Consider the following 17,616-nt stretch of genomic DNA (forward strand, 5'->3'; position numbering starts at 1 on the left):
TTAACACTGCTTATTTAAATACCTCAGCTACAATTAGAAACAGAATACAGTATGGAATAATGAAAGTTATCTTATACCACAGCGCAGTGACATGAAAACCACTTATTATAAGGTCTTTAATATATCAAATGAGAGTTTAAAAAAAATTAGCCACCCTACTCAAAACTTGAACATTAAAGGACAAGTTCGGTATTTTAGACTTAAAGCCCTGTTTTCAGATTGTTTATGGTGAAATAGAATGGTTTTGACTGAAATTTCGACATTTTCGGCTGCCCTGAGAATTTTCGCGTGTTTGTGTTTCAGCTCAGACCTCTATAATGGATTTAATGGTGCACTGGAACAATCCTTCCTAAAATGCATTAAACTTTAGTTTACAAAGACGTGAAACTTACCGAGTGGTCAGGGGTGTTCACTGGTATGCTCACACAAAAATCGCTCCAAAAGACGCATTCCAACAGGTTTTATCGTAGTTTTTACCAGCCCCATGGACTTGTATTAGATGTCCTGTGAGGTACGGTATTACTCCACGCCGGGAACTTTGTTTCTATTCTTGCAATAGGCAAAGGCGGATTAGCGCCACCACCTGGGCTGGAGTGTATATTATTCAAGCTCTAAACGGAAGAATGTACGGGTGTGAGGCGTTTGGAAAAATAGGTCCACAAGTTAACAACGAATGCTAAAACAGCTGTTGGAAAGCATCTTTTGCAGCGATTTTTGTGTGAGCATATCAGTGAACACCCCTGACCACTCGGTGAGTTTCTCGTCTTTGTAAACGAAAGTTTAATGCATTTTAGGAAGGATTGTTCCAGTGCACCATTAAACCCATTGCAGAGGTCTGAGCTGAAACACAAACACGCGAAAATTCTCAGGGCACCCGCAAATGTCGAAATTTCAGTCAAAACCATTCTATTTCACCATAAACAATCTGAAAACAGGGCTTAAGTCTAAAATACCGAACTTGTCCTTTAAAATACACTGCAATTACCTTACTGGCAGGCAGAAATGCTTATCCTTCACAATACTAAAGATTTTTCCATAACAAAACAGACATTTCAATTCAAAAGACGTTTCATTTTTCTTAAATACGTTCCAACCTGGTATTTAGTTCTGTAGTTGTTTTACTCATGATGTAGCGGAAGGCTGCATCTGGTCTTCATCATGGAGGGAATGGCTTTTCGGTCCAGAATGATGCAAAAATTCTGGATGCAACTTCTGTTCCCAACGCAGTGCAGGCAGGGCTGTGCTGATTCATTCCCCTCAAAGCATGGATTGATGCTCATCACCTAAGTGTTTTAAAAGAGTGTATTTGATGAATGTATTTGATGTGTATTTATGAACTTGTATGCATTTACATGGGGTGAACAATGCAAGCAAACTAACTGCTGAATACATAACTAGAACAAAATACTAAAAAACTTACACAGCACAATCAGTAGCTTCAGTTGCACATTGACCCTCTTTCTTCTTTCTTCCTTTCACAAATGAAAGGCAAGAGGTGAATGAGCCAGGGACAGAGGGTCATCCATATTGTTGTATGTTGGCTATTTTGCAATACATCACCTCAGCATATTTCTGCAGATTTTCAAAGACAAAAAGAGTCAAGAAAATACCAAAAAGGGTGCAGTTTTAACCGTTATTTGAATCAAAATCATCTCAGTATAATAAATCATGTTAGAGACAGTGTACAGTACAAATGTACTGTGTGTACTCACATAACTAGTTGGTAAGCTCTTATCCTCCAAACTGGGTTAAGGAATAACAGTTCCAGAATTCATGGGTATGCCGTATTCAAATATAGTCTGGTAGGGTCCTATCACAAAAAATGACAATAAAGACTCTGAAAACTCAACATTCTTTTTATATTAAAAACAGCACTCAAGACAATATATGAATCTTCATTTATACATTTTCAAAATAGTAATCAATTTGATTGCTATTTAATATGACATCAATAGCAAAACGATGTATGAGAAGATAATATATTTTTATTAAAGTTGGCATCAGGTCATGTGAGTTCCAGATTAATAATAATAATAATAATAATAATAATACGTACAAAACTACATATACTAAAAAGATTGGTTAACTGTTCAGTTATGTCAAATAAAATGATTTATATGTATAAATATATAAACTTACCTTCTGTAATGAATTTATATAAGTATTAGCAGTCGTTTCTCATTGGAAGTCATCCATGTCAGGTCTTCTTTAATAAACTGCCCTAAAAACAGCATCTCTTCTGAATGATTTGAAGCACTCAGTGTGAACTTTCACCAAACTAGCATCTATAATGACAGAAAAAAACAAATGTTCGCCATACACGTTTTACACTTCCGTATGTATTTGCCATTTGCATCTGTCTGACATCTAGCGCCACGAAAAGCTTACAACACACAATGCATCCAATCTGTGCATACAAATGATGATATATTGTGAGGTTTTGGTCAAATTAATTGTTGGTTTGGCGATATTTCCCCTGTTTGCATACATCTTAGAAAAACATATGACAATGCGGTTGCGGTTTTCTCCGTGTTTTTCAGTAATTTGAATAATTAACCGATATCCGTGCACTCACGTGCATGTAAACGACCTCGTTAACTCACGGTATCTAGCCTGTATGATTACCTTATAACGAGCATCCAGTGGCGGTCCTGGCTAGATTTACGCCCTGGGCGAACCATCCCTTCGCCGCCCCCAGAAAATTTTTTTGCCCCCAAATCCCGCCACTGTTGTGGTTTTCATTTTCCTCCAATGAAACAATCTTCAGTCTTAGGTTTTGATTTCAAGAGATAGACTTTTATTATCCGGACAAATAAAAAGCCGAGACTCCCCTGGTTAACCCCCCCAGAACCAGCGTCCTGGGAGGATTCCCCAAATCAGTCTGACCCTCCAAGCCAGGCTTGGTAAATATATATGGTCTTTGTCCCTCCCCTCCATATGCTTTAACAATATGTTTCTGTTCAGGCTTGTAACTTGAAGAATCACATGACAGTCCCCAGACCAGACCAGTGTCTCCTTTCCTTGACCTATTTGACCCTTGGCTATTTGCTAATACTACAATCCTTTGTGCCCTGAAACATGACTACACACAGCTGTTCTTAAATCCACACAGATGGCTTATCTGACCCACACAACATAACACATGACCTGCATAACTTCATAGTAAACAAATTGCGTGTGATTATAATGGTAAACTCATATTCATCATATTCATGTAGATTGGGATTAAAATAAAACTTCTTCATAATCCCCGCTCTGAGGCTTAATTTAGCCTCACCTTTCCTGTTTATTTTAATCCGGAGTGCAGTTTCATAATTCAGCGTTTCAATTATTAATATCTTGTGGCTAAAGAAAGCCACTATACCTTACCAATTACTAAATTATGCCACTGCACTTCGAACTATGGACAATAAGAGCAAACCTCTTTCCATTCTTGTTTTGTCTTTGAATGTAAAAGTAAAAGAACTTAAAGCCCCTCTTTATAAACAGTTTAAAAATGTGTGCAATTGGTTCTGCACCTGCTGTTGGTTGTCACAGTTATGTAGAATATATTGTAATAGTTAAAAGGAAACAAAAATAAAAGCAAAGAAAACCAAAAAGCAAATAAAACAAAATTACTGAAAATAAAAACAAAAAGTAAATCATTCATAATACGAAATATTTGTTTCAATACAAATACAGCTTATTCCTCTTCTTCGTCATCATCATCATCATCATCATCATCAAAGGTTCTTGAATATTATCTACCCGTTGTGAATTCAATACTATTTTGTAACGTAAGTTCTGATACCATTCTTGTTGATTTAAAATTAATTTTTCCATCCTCCTAATATTTTAACTTTTGTTTGATTTCATTAACTTCTGATTAAAATGTATTCAGAATATGTCTTGTATTTCTACTGGCTTCATCTAGTTGTTTTCCTAAAATAAATGAATGCCTTATTGGTAAACTTAATAATCTACTTTTGATTGTAGTACCGTACATAATTCATTTATTCTGTATTTTTATTCTGACAAAACTTTACTAAATTCCGTATTTCGCTTAATCCCATACCTTAATCTAATTTGGTACCCATTTGGTTGATTGACAGAATCTACATATAATTTTGATTAATTGTTTTTGTCATCCTTTAATGAGGATTCCGAATTCCCTTCTATTGTACTGATTTCCATGTTACCATTATATTTAAGTACCTTTTCTCTCCATCCTAATGATAACGAGGTTAAACATTTTCTTTTTCTACAACTCCAAAATAATTTTCCAATCGATATATTTGATCTTCAAATATTGCTCTGATTTGATTATACTATTCTTCTTATAGCATCTCTCTTCTCACTTTTACACCTTAAGCTAGACTCTTTGATGTCTTCATAATATGTCTAGAGTTTTATAGTTGATTCGTTCAAGATTCCTGTTATAAAGCATTTCATATTGACTTTTCCTAATTCTATAATTCCATAAGGTTTACATTTTCTTGTATGTATCATTCTGAAATTTCTATCCTTCCTGTTCCTATTTTTAATGTTTTGTTACTATACCATTGACACAAATATCCAAAGTGTGGCCTGCAAAATGTATTTTTAAACTCAGATTTTCCCAAATGACCTAAATATTATCAAGATAAGTTGACCTTAACTTTTTCTCTTATCCATAAGAATTCTTGTTGAATTTATCACCCTATTTATGTGGACTTGAAAATGTTATTGCATTATTGAAATCTAGTTTAGTTTAAAGCCTAAAAAGCAACTTTGTAAACATATTTCCTTAACTGTAAATATTCCCCATTTGTATCATTTGTTATCTTTGGAATGTTTCCCATAAAATGTCCACATTATGTTCTCAGTTCAATGTCTCTGTTTTCAGTCTTTCTTTCAGATTCTGTTCCTTTGATATTGTTGCAGATCTTTCAGCAATAGTCCATCGCCAGGAAGTTTTAATTGACTGTAGCAATGCAAATCTTCTGTAGTAATCGGTTTCGTTCTTTAATTGACTGTAGCAATGCAAATCTTCTGTAGTAATCGGCTTCGTTCTTTAATTGACTGTAGCAATGCAAATCTTCTGTAGTAATCAGTTTCGTTTTTTTTTTTTTTTTTTTTTTTTTTTTCATTTGACAATTTCTCTTTTTCACTTTTTCCTCTCGGTGCTCAAAACTTTGCTCTCCATCCATCGGTATACTTGAATTGCTTTTACTTTGATTTGGTTTTGATGTTTCTTCTTTCATATCATTGGCATTCTTTCTCCTTCTCTCCTTCTTATGAGCTCTGCTACATTGGCTGCTCCTCCCACTTGGACATTCTGGGACTGGTCTCATCCTGTCTCCCCCAGTTAGTGTTTGGCCTCCTCCGACCTCTCGAACCTCGGATAAGCTAGATCATCTCGCACTCATCAAGTCCTGTTGTCTCATGTCCTCCTCAACTCCTTTCAGCTTTTTCTGTACACAAATAACTCAATACATAGACAATTAGTTTGTTCATATAACACTTAATTCCAGATGTTTTTACAATACGCATAGGTCTATCGGCGAATATTTCATGCAGTGTTAAAGGTGTACGGTTGTTAGTTTAGGTAAAACATAAGTTCTGTTACGATTAGTATTTTCACTTTTGTTAAGTATGGCTTTGATGATAATTCCTTTTCTATACTTTTTTATCTACCATCCCTTGCAATTATAGATGATAGTCAAATTTTTCTTCGCTCTTACCCATCAAATCAGTTTTTTAGTTCTTATCACAACTCAAAATCTTCATTCTTATCACAAATCAAATACTAAATTTTCATTCCACTTATTCACCCCATGTACATCTATGATAATAATATTTATGACTGAGATTTTTCACTTCTATACTATCTAAAAAGATCTACTGACACTCTGAGGCCCTTTTTATCTTCAACATCAACTGTTTTCCTGTGTGCCTATAACTTAATGACAACCAATCATTTTATCAACTTTTTAGCGTTAATCAACCAGACTAACTTTTCAGCATGTTGGAATGGCGGTTCATCCATTCTATACCTGTATAATGTTTTTTCCTCATAAGTAAATACCTAACTGCAAGTATCCATTTCTTATCCAAATCTGAATTCACAGTAAAAATGTTTATCAAATGGAGAAACACTTGTCAGCAAAGTATGTAGTTTTTGGAACATCAATCTTTTCTTGTCATTAATTGCTCTTAAATCGTAGACTAGATACAATTTAGATTTATTTGCTTGAAATGCTAAGTTTGTTACAATCATTTGTTATTTCTTTTCTCTATTCTCACAGCTTTTTCTTGTTTACCTATGGTGTTATTTGAATTTATTTATTTTATCTATTTTATTTTCCTTTCTGCCATAGCTGTCTATGCCATTTATATTTGCTTTTTAGCTTAGTACCATCATTGGAGTTCTAACTTCCTCTGTAGAATACCAAATTTAAAAACCCCAAATTTTCATTATGCATTTCTTCCTGTAAGATTAATAGGTGTCTGATTTGATTTCAGAAAAGGTAGTCACACCTAACAACATAAGTTCTTGATCAGCCTTTAATTTTGTCTAGCTGATTTCCTCATAAAGATTGTCTGTGTCCCTATAGTATCAAGGTCTTTACTAAACATTGAACGGCTGTTTACTCTTTCCCCTTTTTCACTCAACGGCTTGTATGAAGAAGCAAAAGTATAGTCCAGTTTTTCTCTTGTCTCCAAGAACAATATTGTCTTTGTTGGTCTCCTTCTGGATTCCACTTAGTCTTTTTGTTGTTTATTTGTAATTGTCTCTTGAACATATGCGCAGTGCCCCCTTCACTGCTTGAGTTCAATTATAGTCCCATTCATGTGTTCTCAGTCCAGTTTATGAGTTACTCCTCTCTTTGCAACTCCAACACTTTGATGTCACACACAGTTTTTCATTGTCTTTGCATCGCCAGCTTTTATTCACTTTCTTGAATGTCAAAGGATCAGAGCTTTCAGCCTTTCAAGGTTTAACTTAACCCATTGCAAAATATTGCCTTTCAATTTAAAATAAAATTTATTTTGTGACCACCTTCAATCATCAGATGAAGACTCCTCTTCATTTTGTTAAATCTTTTTTTTTTCCTTTATATAATTTATCTGTGTCATTCACCTTTTAATAATTTTTCTGTCCTTTTTAATTTTCCATCTTTATTTCCACCTTTAATAACTTGGTCTCTAATCTTTTTTTCTCTAATTTGTTATTTCTCTTTGATGCTTCACCTCTGTTTTTCTGCTAGATTTTGCTTAAATCCCACAATTCCCCTCGAGCAATGAGAGTTGATCTTTACAGGTCAAACCTGGTGACCATTTAGAACCCCCTCCCTTTCTCTCTCTCTCTCTCTCTCTATCTCTCCTTCTCCCTTTGACCGTTTCTTTGTCTGTTAATTATCTCCTCTTATCTTTCATTAGTTTGTATTTTTATTTAGTTGTATTTCTCCTCACACAATGCCACATCAAATGTTTCCTCATTTGAACTCCAATTATTTTATTTTCTAATTCTCCACACAACAATTGTTTAATCCTTATTTTTCCATTAATGTGACTGCCATAATCTTTTCTTTGCAATATAACACACCTTATATTTTATAATTATTTCTCATTTAACCACTTCACAAACTTATTGTTTTTATTTATCCAATTTATATATTCCCCAAATTGTTACTTAGATTTCCAATGTGTCTTTAAAATAAAATTTCCTTTATAATATTTTGTAGTGTTTTGTCAAATAGAATCAAATACCATCACCAACATCTGTCCTTTTTTGGACAAGCAATCTTTTCCTATTGAGCACAATTTTTTTTTTTTTTTAATCAATCATTTAAACGAATTATTTAATTTCTAGAATTAGCTTTATACTTCACTGTAATAACTAATATTTTTGGCTACAATACCTCAGAACCACAATGTCTTCAAATCTAATTTTTAATACCCAGCATTTACAACTGTCTCTTATTCATACTCTTACTCATATTTTCAAACTTTATCTCCCTTTTTTTTATAGTTTTAAACAATCTTCACTCCTGTAACACAACACCTCTCTGTGCTCTCTACAGAGCAACAGAAGAAAGACACACCCACTGCTCACTCAGCCCCCAACTCTTTCCATCTCATACATTCACACACAGACTCACTGTAGACACATTGCATTCTCACACAAATAAAATAAAACAACTCTATCTAGACTACCTGGCCAAGTTTATCATTCCACTTCACTTCCATCAACGTGGAAAAGATTCACTTACACCATTTACCAATCCAACATGACAAATAAAACAAAAACAATATCTCTCATCAGCCCGGGCCTTCCAAAACAACAAGACAAATAACACATAGACCGTACCTGACCTGCAGGACTTTAATAACTCTTCTCTCCGAACCCCAACGTGTCTGCCCTGACACGGTAACACTCAGGTTCGCGAAACTTCTTAGGCATTTTCTCAACTTTAACATTAAATCTTTATCCAAGCCATCATCTGTCCTAGCCCACATTCCTTTTGAAAATGAAACCCTTTATTCTTATCATTTAATCTAGTAATCTTTAATTTCCCCTTTTAATTCTTAAATTTGGAAGAGCATTTGAGATTTGACCACACCGAGCCCTCTCAGGTGAACAATACAATCTTTAAACAAGCAAAATTGATTGATTAATAGGTGGCCACCTGATTGCATTGTCCATTGAGAAAGCCAGCTGTGGTCTCAGGTTCTGTGCTCCTTTTGATGTCCCATCTGGTGTCAATTGTTTTTACCAAACCTTAAATTTCAAGTGTATATTTGATAACCTATAAACCAAATTGTTAACCCAACCATTTTTCAGTAATAACTCATTAGCATTTATTTATTTATTTATTTATTTATTTATTTATTTATTTATTTTTTTTTTAGGGCTCATTCTTCCACACTCTAACACAGTAATTTACCCTATACTCACAGGATATACCCCCCTTAACAGCCCGCAGAGACTGCCAAAGGGAAACCCTCCCCCTGCTTTACCAGATGCACGTTCACATTTCTCTCACTAACAAACAAAACTCTGCAGCTGCATACATACACACTCAAACACAAATAGATAAACAAATAACCAATCGTTAATTCACATAACGATTTAAACTTTTATCCGTTCTCTTAACTTAAACCTCTACGTCATCCTTTTCCCCGATAGACGCAGCATATGCAACCTTGCATACAAAACTCTTACGCGTTCTCTTTTACTTAAACCTCTACGTCATCCTTTTCCCCGATAGACGCAGCATATGCAACCTTGCATACAAAACTCTTACGCGTTCTCTTTTACTTAAACCTCTACGTCATCCTTTTCCCCGATAGACGCAGCATATGCAACCTTGCATACAAAACTCTTACGCGTTCTCTTTTAATTAAACCTCTACGTCATCCTTTTCCCCGATAGACGCAGCATATGCAACCTTGCATACAAAACTCTTACGCGTTCTCTTTTACTTAAACCTCTACGTCATCCTTTTCCCCGATAGACGCAGCATATGCAACCTTGCATACAAAACTCTTACGCGTTCTCTTTTAATTAAACCTCTACGTCATCCTTTTCCCCGATAGACGCAGCATATGCAACCTTGCATACAAAACTCTTACGCGTTCTCTTTTACTTAAACCTCTACGTCATCCTTTTCCCCGATAGACGCAGCATATGCAACCTTGCATACAAAACTCTTACGCGTTCTCTTTTACTTAAAATCTGTTTCAATTCACCATGATCATCAAAGCCCAAGTAATTAACACAGATTCATGCATGCATGCCTTAATTAGATTGTACCCTTGAAATCAAAACCCAGTTCACATATATGGTTCTTAAATTTAGAAGAGCTTAAATTTCTCACCACATTGAGCAAAGTCTGGCCAACAACACAAACCTAATAAATAAGCAAAAAGTGCTTACCTTGTATATGGCCATACACTGTTTGTGTTGCTCGTCAGGTTCGCCCATGTGGTGTGACTGTCCAGCTCCTGTCTATCCCGGGTTTCGGCACCAAATGATGTGGTTTTCATTTTCCTCCAATGAAACAATCTTCAGTCTTAGGTTTTGATTTCAAGAGATAGACTTTTATTATCCGGACAAATAAAAAGCCGAGACTCCCCTGGTTAACCCCCCCAGAACCAGCGTCCTGGGAGGATTCCCCAAATCAGTCTGACCCTCCAAGCCAGGCTTGGTAAATATATATGGTCTTTGTCCCTCCCCTCCATATGCTTTAACAATATGTTTCTGTTCAGGCTTGTAACTTGAAGAATCACATGACAGTCCCCAGACCAGACCAGTGTCTCCTTTCCTTGACCTATTTGACCCTTGGCTATTTGCTAATACTACAATCCTTTGTGCCCTGAAACATGACTACACACAGCTGTTCTTAAATCCACACAGATGGCTTATCTGACCCACACAACATAACACATGACCTGCATAACTTCATAGTAAACAAATTGCGTGTGATTATAATGGTAAACTCATATTCATCATATTCATGTAGATTGGGATTAAAATAAAACTTCTTCACCACCAACATGTATTATTTTATTATATATAATCTTAAATACAAAAAGGTAACAAAAACAGAGAAAAACAAGATAAATAAATGTAATACAGTACACACACACACACACACACACACACACACACACACACACACACACACACACACACACACACACACACACACACACACACACACACACACACACACACAAACACACATGTCTGTTGGCCATGGCTGCTGTGGAAGTATCTGACTCCTCATTTTTGCCAGTGGGTGCTCTAACTCCAAAATATTTCAGAAGTGCCCCTGAATTTACAATTAATATACAATATGTAAGTTAGATACACTTACATCACACATGCATCAGTTACCCAATTAAAATGACCATAACACATATTTTATTAGTTTATAGGATGTTAACAAATGCTAAGCATACACTAAAATTATTTAAAATGCTATCACTGTGTAGCTTACAAAATGGCATGTCAATTTATATTAGAAGTTATTTAAGTTCACATATAGCGTACATAGCAATAAAAAAGGACACAGTCAGGAGGTCTGTGTGAGTTTACACTTGTTGTGTTGCAAACACAAACTAGACTGTGTGTGTTGCCTATGGGTGAATTTAGTTGCATGACATGGTGCCTCAATTCTAATAGTTGCTAGTTCAGCAAAACTAAAACCAAAAAAAAAACAGTCGTGTTCTGTGGCTAATAGCAACATATTAGCAAGAGGGCGGCGAGGCTAATATAAATAACGTTAGCCTATTTCCTACTTTCACTCACGTCGTCACTCATAAATCGGCATACCTTTATCTTTATAATTTTTCCTCATCTTCTTTTCTTCTTTTTCTGATCTGGGCAACTTATGGCTTCTTTGGTCTTTTAATTCGATCCATGGAATGATGATGATGAAGACTCGACATCATTAACTTTGCATTACATTTTGCCAACAACATCCGTTCGCCCGTCAATCAACCGGTGTCACGTGACGTGAGTCACGTAGATGACTCTACAGATTTTTTTTTCACAAAATCCAATTGATAACATGTTCGTAGGTATATGGGTCTATGTTAATTTTAGGAATGAAAAATACAATTTATGTGGAAGCAGACGCAGCAGTTTGTGTTGTGTGGCCTCTGGCCTGGGATCAGTCTATCCCTCACTCGCCCCCTATAAGGCGAGCGGTTTGGAGTTGCAAGTTGGCCCGCCCCTTTCTCCCGTGCCTCTTCTGACACGCACACAACCTGTGTATGACTCTCAGCACTAACTTGACATGGAAATGAGCCTTAGTCTAAAAAACCGCTTTGATGTTTTTTTTTTTTTTTTTTGAATGCGCTCGTGCGCCCTCACGTAGATTGCGCCCTGGGCGTTCGCCCACATTGCCCATAGCAAAAACCGGCCCTGCGAGCATCATATGGTGAATAAACGAGCTTTCATTTAACTTAATTTCATACCTTCAATTTGTAGTGCATGTCGCGTTTTATCATGGTTCAATTCTTTCGTTCATATCTCCTGTTAAAATTATCCTTCTTGGTTTTAAACTTTTAGCTAGCAGTTTAACTTTATACTAAACTAACAAGGGAACAACGTAACACAAGGTAGCTCTGATTAAACTGAACCAAATAACGAACAAAGGGGAAATAAAATGGGAAAAATATCTTATTTAGGTTTTTTGGCATATGGCTGCGTAGAGTCAGACAGAGAAATAACAGTTTAATTTAGCCAAACCATGTGAATATTATGAGACTGATTTACCTGATCTCTTCAGTCCTCCTGTGAAAGAAAATGGCGGTAAAATCCCTGACAGGATATGTTTAGTGGAGGCGTGGCTTAATTTACACCGCTCAGAGTGAAATCTGATAACACCCTTGTTTAACACTGACACTGTCGTGAATATAACACTGGCCTAGCAATGGCAGTGTTATTTTATTACCAGATAGTGTTAAAACAGCATCAACACTGTGTATTTAACACCATCCCTGAAAATTTAACACTGGTGATTTTGCTGTGTATGTTTTTCACTTCTTAACTCTTTCACCGCCAGCGTTTTTAAAAAAAGTTGCCAGCCAGCGCCAGCGTTTTTCATGATTTTCACCAAAGTTTAATGCCTTCCAGAAAATGTTCTTCTTTAAATATATAAACATACAATATACCAAATGAAAGAACAGACCCTCTGCTTTCAAACAAAAAAAACCGTTTCATCCTACCTTTAGTGGTTCTTTTGCAATCAGCTTTTGAATATGGGTAGGTTTTTGCAAAAACACCATATTTTGAGCAAAAAGCAGAAATAAATCCATTTTTATGACGGACTTTTCATAGCGATCCCATTCAGAGCGATCTTTAAAACAGACACGGACATGCAGCAGCTTGGCATAGGGAAATACTTCCGGTTTTAAAAAGTTGCGGAAGGGCGCCACCTGGTGGATAATAGCGGTATTGCGGAAAGACGGAATATCTCGTCATTGGCGGGGAAGCGTTTTCTCTTAATTGACGAGAAATCTCGTCAATGGCGGGGAAAGAGTTAAGTTCAGTACATGAGAAAAACACACTTTGGGTTTAAAATCATTGTTTGAGAAGCAGTTTTACAATGAGAGTCTTTGCGGGCCCCAGTAGCCATTTTGAATCTGACACTATGTTACGTCACTGTACATTCATATATCACACATATGGGACCATACAATACTTGGTTGAAAATAACGGTAACACTTTACAATTAGGTTGCATTTGTTAACATTAGCAAATAAAAACTTTAGCTAGTATTAACTACTTCTACAACATTTTTTATCTTAGTTCTGTCAGGATCCTGTCAGAATCATGTCTTGTATTATAGTTCTTTCCAACAAAGTTCTTTAAACGTAGTTTATGTATCACTGTAAAAAAAATCCGTAGAAATTGCAGCTGGGTTGCCGGTAACTTACCGTAGATTTAAATTGATGTTATTTACTGGCAAGATTTTGTTCAAAGTTAAATGAACATTTAACATTTACAAGTCTTTGTCTTTACAGAGTAAAACTTAAAAAACAGCATCAAGCAAAACATTCTGGGAAACAAAATCTGAAGCAAAAAACAAAAAAAGGTTGATGATGATTTTTGGTTCCCAAAATGCTTTGCATGAGGCTGTTATTGTATAGTTTTATTCTATAAAGATAAAGACTGGTTAATATTTAAAATGTATTTAACTTTGAACAAACTCTTGCCAGTAAATAACATAAATTTAAATCTACGGTAAATTACCGGCAACCCAGCTGCAATAACATTGTAATTTTTATGGAATTTTTTTACAGTGTAACAAGCTAAATAAACAACACGTAGATTACATAGGAACTCAAAATATTTGTTATGTTTTATGAGGTATTTGTTTAAGAGTTCAGTTTCAGCAACTAGTCAGACCATTAAACAAACAGAAACTGAAAGTAAAGTTCGGACCAGGCGCTTATCGCGTCACCGCACGTGTGCCCGATGAAACGGTCTAAATACAGTATCTCTTTGATGCTCTGCTCTGTGGAAATCATTTGCATTTTGGTATTTTGCCTAATTTGGCACGGTTCCGATAAAACAGATAAACATAATTCATTTGACTAATGCACATCAACAACACAACAACTTTCAGTTTTTCATTCTGCAAACATTTACTCAATATTAACTTTGCAATAAATTCACTTAAAGGAGCATTTCACCCATAGAAACATTCATTTTTATTGACAGTGTGTCATATTTGTAGTCGAAATGTAACATACATTTAGAATTTGGTGCCTATTTGACCAAGAAAAGGGATGTTTGTAGTCTCATCCCCTCAACAAAGATATTCCACTTCCTTCTTTCAATGATACAAAATGATGATTTTTACATCATTGAAAGAAGGAAGTGCAACACTGAAATCTGTATTTCTCCTGTCTCAGTGGCAACTGAGGAAATGATGCACGACCATTCAAAAACATGACTGGGGTTCTAACTATACAAAGCTTAATGCAAATGGATGAAGTTTTCCATTTTTTTAAATAAAGGTGTTAAAAGGATTCTTAATATCCCAAATAAACTTTCAGTCAATGTTTTAGACAAGAAACCTTTAATACCGCACACTTCCCCATCTATGCCAGCGATACTTTACTGTATATGCCAAGACAGGTATATGTACAACATTTGTTTAGGTAATTAAAGTGTTTAAACCCATCTTCCTTGTAGAACCAGAACAACAGGTTTTAACCTCAATCTCTTTGTTTGTTGTGTAGGATATTGCTGTATCTACAGTAGCCACAGTCAGTCAGCTCCTGAGTGCCAGTGCTGAGAAATTCTCTCATGTCAGCCGTGATGCTCTTTCTAAGTATATGAAAATATTCATTTCTTTATTCATGCTTTAAAAAACTGCTTGAATGGAACTTGCCTCATTTAGTATTAGTATCTAGAATATACAAATTAGTCCCCACCTCTACTCAATCGCACAGCTCGGAACATAGATATAAATATGCAAATGAGTCCCGACCTCCACTCTTTCACACCACCTCGGACCATAGATATACATGTAAACCGCTTGCGATAAATCACCATAACCTACCACACATGGAGATCCCACAGGTCAGGGCGCGGGTGCCATAACGTGCCCCCTCCTTGAGAAAGTGACGTCGTAGTGACCGACTGAAAGGGAACTTGATTTTAACCACAGAGGGACTTACCAAAATTACGCATACATACTGTATGTTAATGTCTGATTTTGTAGTGTGTTTTTACAGTCTAACACAGACTCTGCAGAATTTCTCACTGCGCGAGGAATCAAATAACTTGGTACAGCCAAATTTGGCAGTGCAGTCCTTTAAGGGGAAAAATGGGACTCAACAAGTGCAGTTAACCTTATTTAAAGGTAAGTACTGGACCATCTTGACCAATCACATTGGATGAGCTTCATAGAGACTGGACGTGCGTTTGAGATGTGTTCCAATAGTGTAAAATATGTGAGCCATTTTAAATGTATGAACTTGCCCCATTAACTTACATAGTTAGCGCCTCACTAAAACCAGACACAATTATAAAAAGATTTTTGTGATCATCAATATTATGGCATGCTGTTGTTAGCATATACCTTTAAGCTTTACAAGTGTTAGTCTATAATACATTTTTTAGCATTTGAGCTATTAAAACAGAGGTCATGTATATTTATGGGTGAGTTAAAACAAACAATTGACTGTAAAATTTAGTCTGTCTAACATCCAGCAATAGTAAACATTTCTGCATTATAATAATATGACTTTACCTTTACAGTAAATCATTCTGTCTTCATCATTACAAATATTCACATGTTTTCTCTACATAGATCAACCTTAATTATCTACTTATTTTATCAACAGGTAATGACACCTTTACACCTAGGAGAATAAAACTGGATTCAAATATGACTCATTTTTCATCTGAAGTTGACATACAGATGAATATCACATTCAGTAAAGGTAGATCTACAGTATATTCTGTATATAATACATTTTCCATATACAATAATATGCTGAAAGTGTAAATTAAATTAATCTGATTTTAAAATGTTAGAGAAAGAATTTAAAATAAAAAATTAATGTAATATAATAAAGTGATTAAGAAGGCCATATAATAATTTTCAATAACGGTTTCCCCCGCATATGATTATCACGGTCATGAAGGAGATGTTTAAAGACAGGCTTACACTATACATGGGTTTCAGCTGGCGTCACTCTCTTGTCTTCCGCCATTTTGAGGACCTGAAGTGATCGCAAAAGAACTAGAAGCTATGCCTTCAATATGTTGTGAGCATCAAAATCGCTATTTTTACAACACTAAGAAGGCTCGACAAAACATGATATTTTGCTCGAAGTATCGCCTGTGTCTCTACACGTGAACTCGAGCATTGAGAACATTGTTTGTGAACAAAGAGTTTACTAAAAAGAAGGTTTTGAACAACTGACTTTGGTTGATTTGGCTTCCGCTCGCCGCCATCTTCCCAGTCTAGATGTATCGATCTGCGAATGGAACGTAAGGAGGGAGGAGAGTAAAGATGGATAGCTCCTAAAGCATAGTTCCATATAAATGCACAGATAATTCGTTGTTTTGTCGCAAGTGAAAAACAATATTGACCTTCTAGTTGAAAAAGGAGCCTCATATGAGATTCATTCATTCGCATTCAGAAATCGATTATTTCCGTCTGGCAGGGATGACGAGCAGACACCATAACAGCCAAAATCAGTTGTACAAAACTTTCTTTTTATTAAACTCTGTGTACACAAACAATGTTCTCAATGTTCGCGTTCATGAGTAGAGATCCAGGTGATACTTCGAGCAAAGTTTCATGTTGTGACGCGCCGCCTTAGTGTTGTAAAATAGTGGTAGTTCGGTAGCAGCCAACAGCGGCTGGAAGAACGTATCGGGGATTGAGTAGCCATCACACCCAAACCAAGGTATATTTTTTTAAAGTCGCGTTTCTTTTCATGACAGTCGAGGTGCGACATGTTGTCTTTCGTAGCCATTTCCCGTATCCATAAGAATCATAGACAGTAAAAGATAAGAAATCCGTAAATCGTAGCAAGCCAGCCAATGCTTGTCAGTAGCCTACTGGTACTCGGTAGGTCCTCAAGATGGCGGCATAACGTAAAAAGTCACATGACTGAAACCCATGTATAGGGGCAAATGTCAATAACTGCAGTAAAGAATCTCTCTCTCTCACTCTTATCTTCTCTTCTCCCCTCTCTCTCTCTCTCTCTCTTTAGGGATGGACAAAGATGTTGGGTTTGTTCTCTATGATAGTGATCTTTTTTTTCCGTCACAAAGCTTTAAACCTTCTCTGAATACCAAGAGAAGAGTGTTCTCTGCTAACCTGTTCAAAAATGGTTCTGGCACCATGGAAGTTCAGTTTTCAGTCACACCATCGGTGAGAAATGTCTGTAGCCATTTTATTCTGTTTTTTATTTTGTGTACATATTTCCTGTATTTTTTTGTATATTAATTAAAAGACTGAAAATAGGATTAGTTTTTATTTTATTATTTTATTTATATAGCACTTTTCACAATTGTTTATTTGTTTCAAAGCAGCTTCGCATTAATAAAGCAGGAAATACACAACAAAAGTAGGATTGTACTGCAGCCGTACCAGCAAGCGAAGTAATAAT

General features: G+C 35.8%; 1 protein-coding gene and 2 long non-coding RNA genes across 3 annotated transcripts in view; 1 reads left to right on the forward strand and 2 right to left on the reverse strand.

The window, feature by feature from the left end:
- LOC135741052 (adhesion G-protein coupled receptor G7-like) overlaps positions 1–17,616 on the forward strand; it is a 38,340-nt gene that overhangs the window by 9,740 nt on the left and 10,984 nt on the right. The window contains exons 6-9 of the mRNA XM_065259684.1: positions 14,725–14,816; positions 15,223–15,350; positions 15,835–15,933; positions 17,218–17,378. Of these exons, the coding sequence (XP_065115756.1) occupies positions 14,725–14,816; positions 15,223–15,350; positions 15,835–15,933; positions 17,218–17,378 (480 nt within the window). The remainder of the gene's footprint in view (positions 1–14,724; positions 14,817–15,222; positions 15,351–15,834; positions 15,934–17,217; positions 17,379–17,616) is intronic.
- LOC135741050 (uncharacterized) lies at positions 892–2,733 on the reverse strand. The gene is made up of 4 exons (XR_010529323.2): positions 2,140–2,733; positions 1,713–1,810; positions 1,421–1,572; positions 892–1,283 (listed from the first exon to the last, which is right to left on the reverse strand). It is a non-coding gene; the product is annotated as an uncharacterized lncRNA (long non-coding RNA).
- LOC135741051 (uncharacterized) lies at positions 3,463–10,507 on the reverse strand. Its single transcript, XR_010529324.2, has 2 exons — positions 9,902–10,507; positions 3,463–5,446 (listed from the first exon to the last, which is right to left on the reverse strand). It is a non-coding gene; the product is annotated as an uncharacterized lncRNA (long non-coding RNA).

Source organism: Paramisgurnus dabryanus, chromosome 24 (assembly GCF_030506205.2).
Source record: "Paramisgurnus dabryanus chromosome 24, PD_genome_1.1, whole genome shotgun sequence".
In the NCBI taxonomy this organism is placed as follows: Eukaryota; Metazoa; Chordata; class Actinopteri; order Cypriniformes; family Cobitidae; genus Paramisgurnus; species Paramisgurnus dabryanus.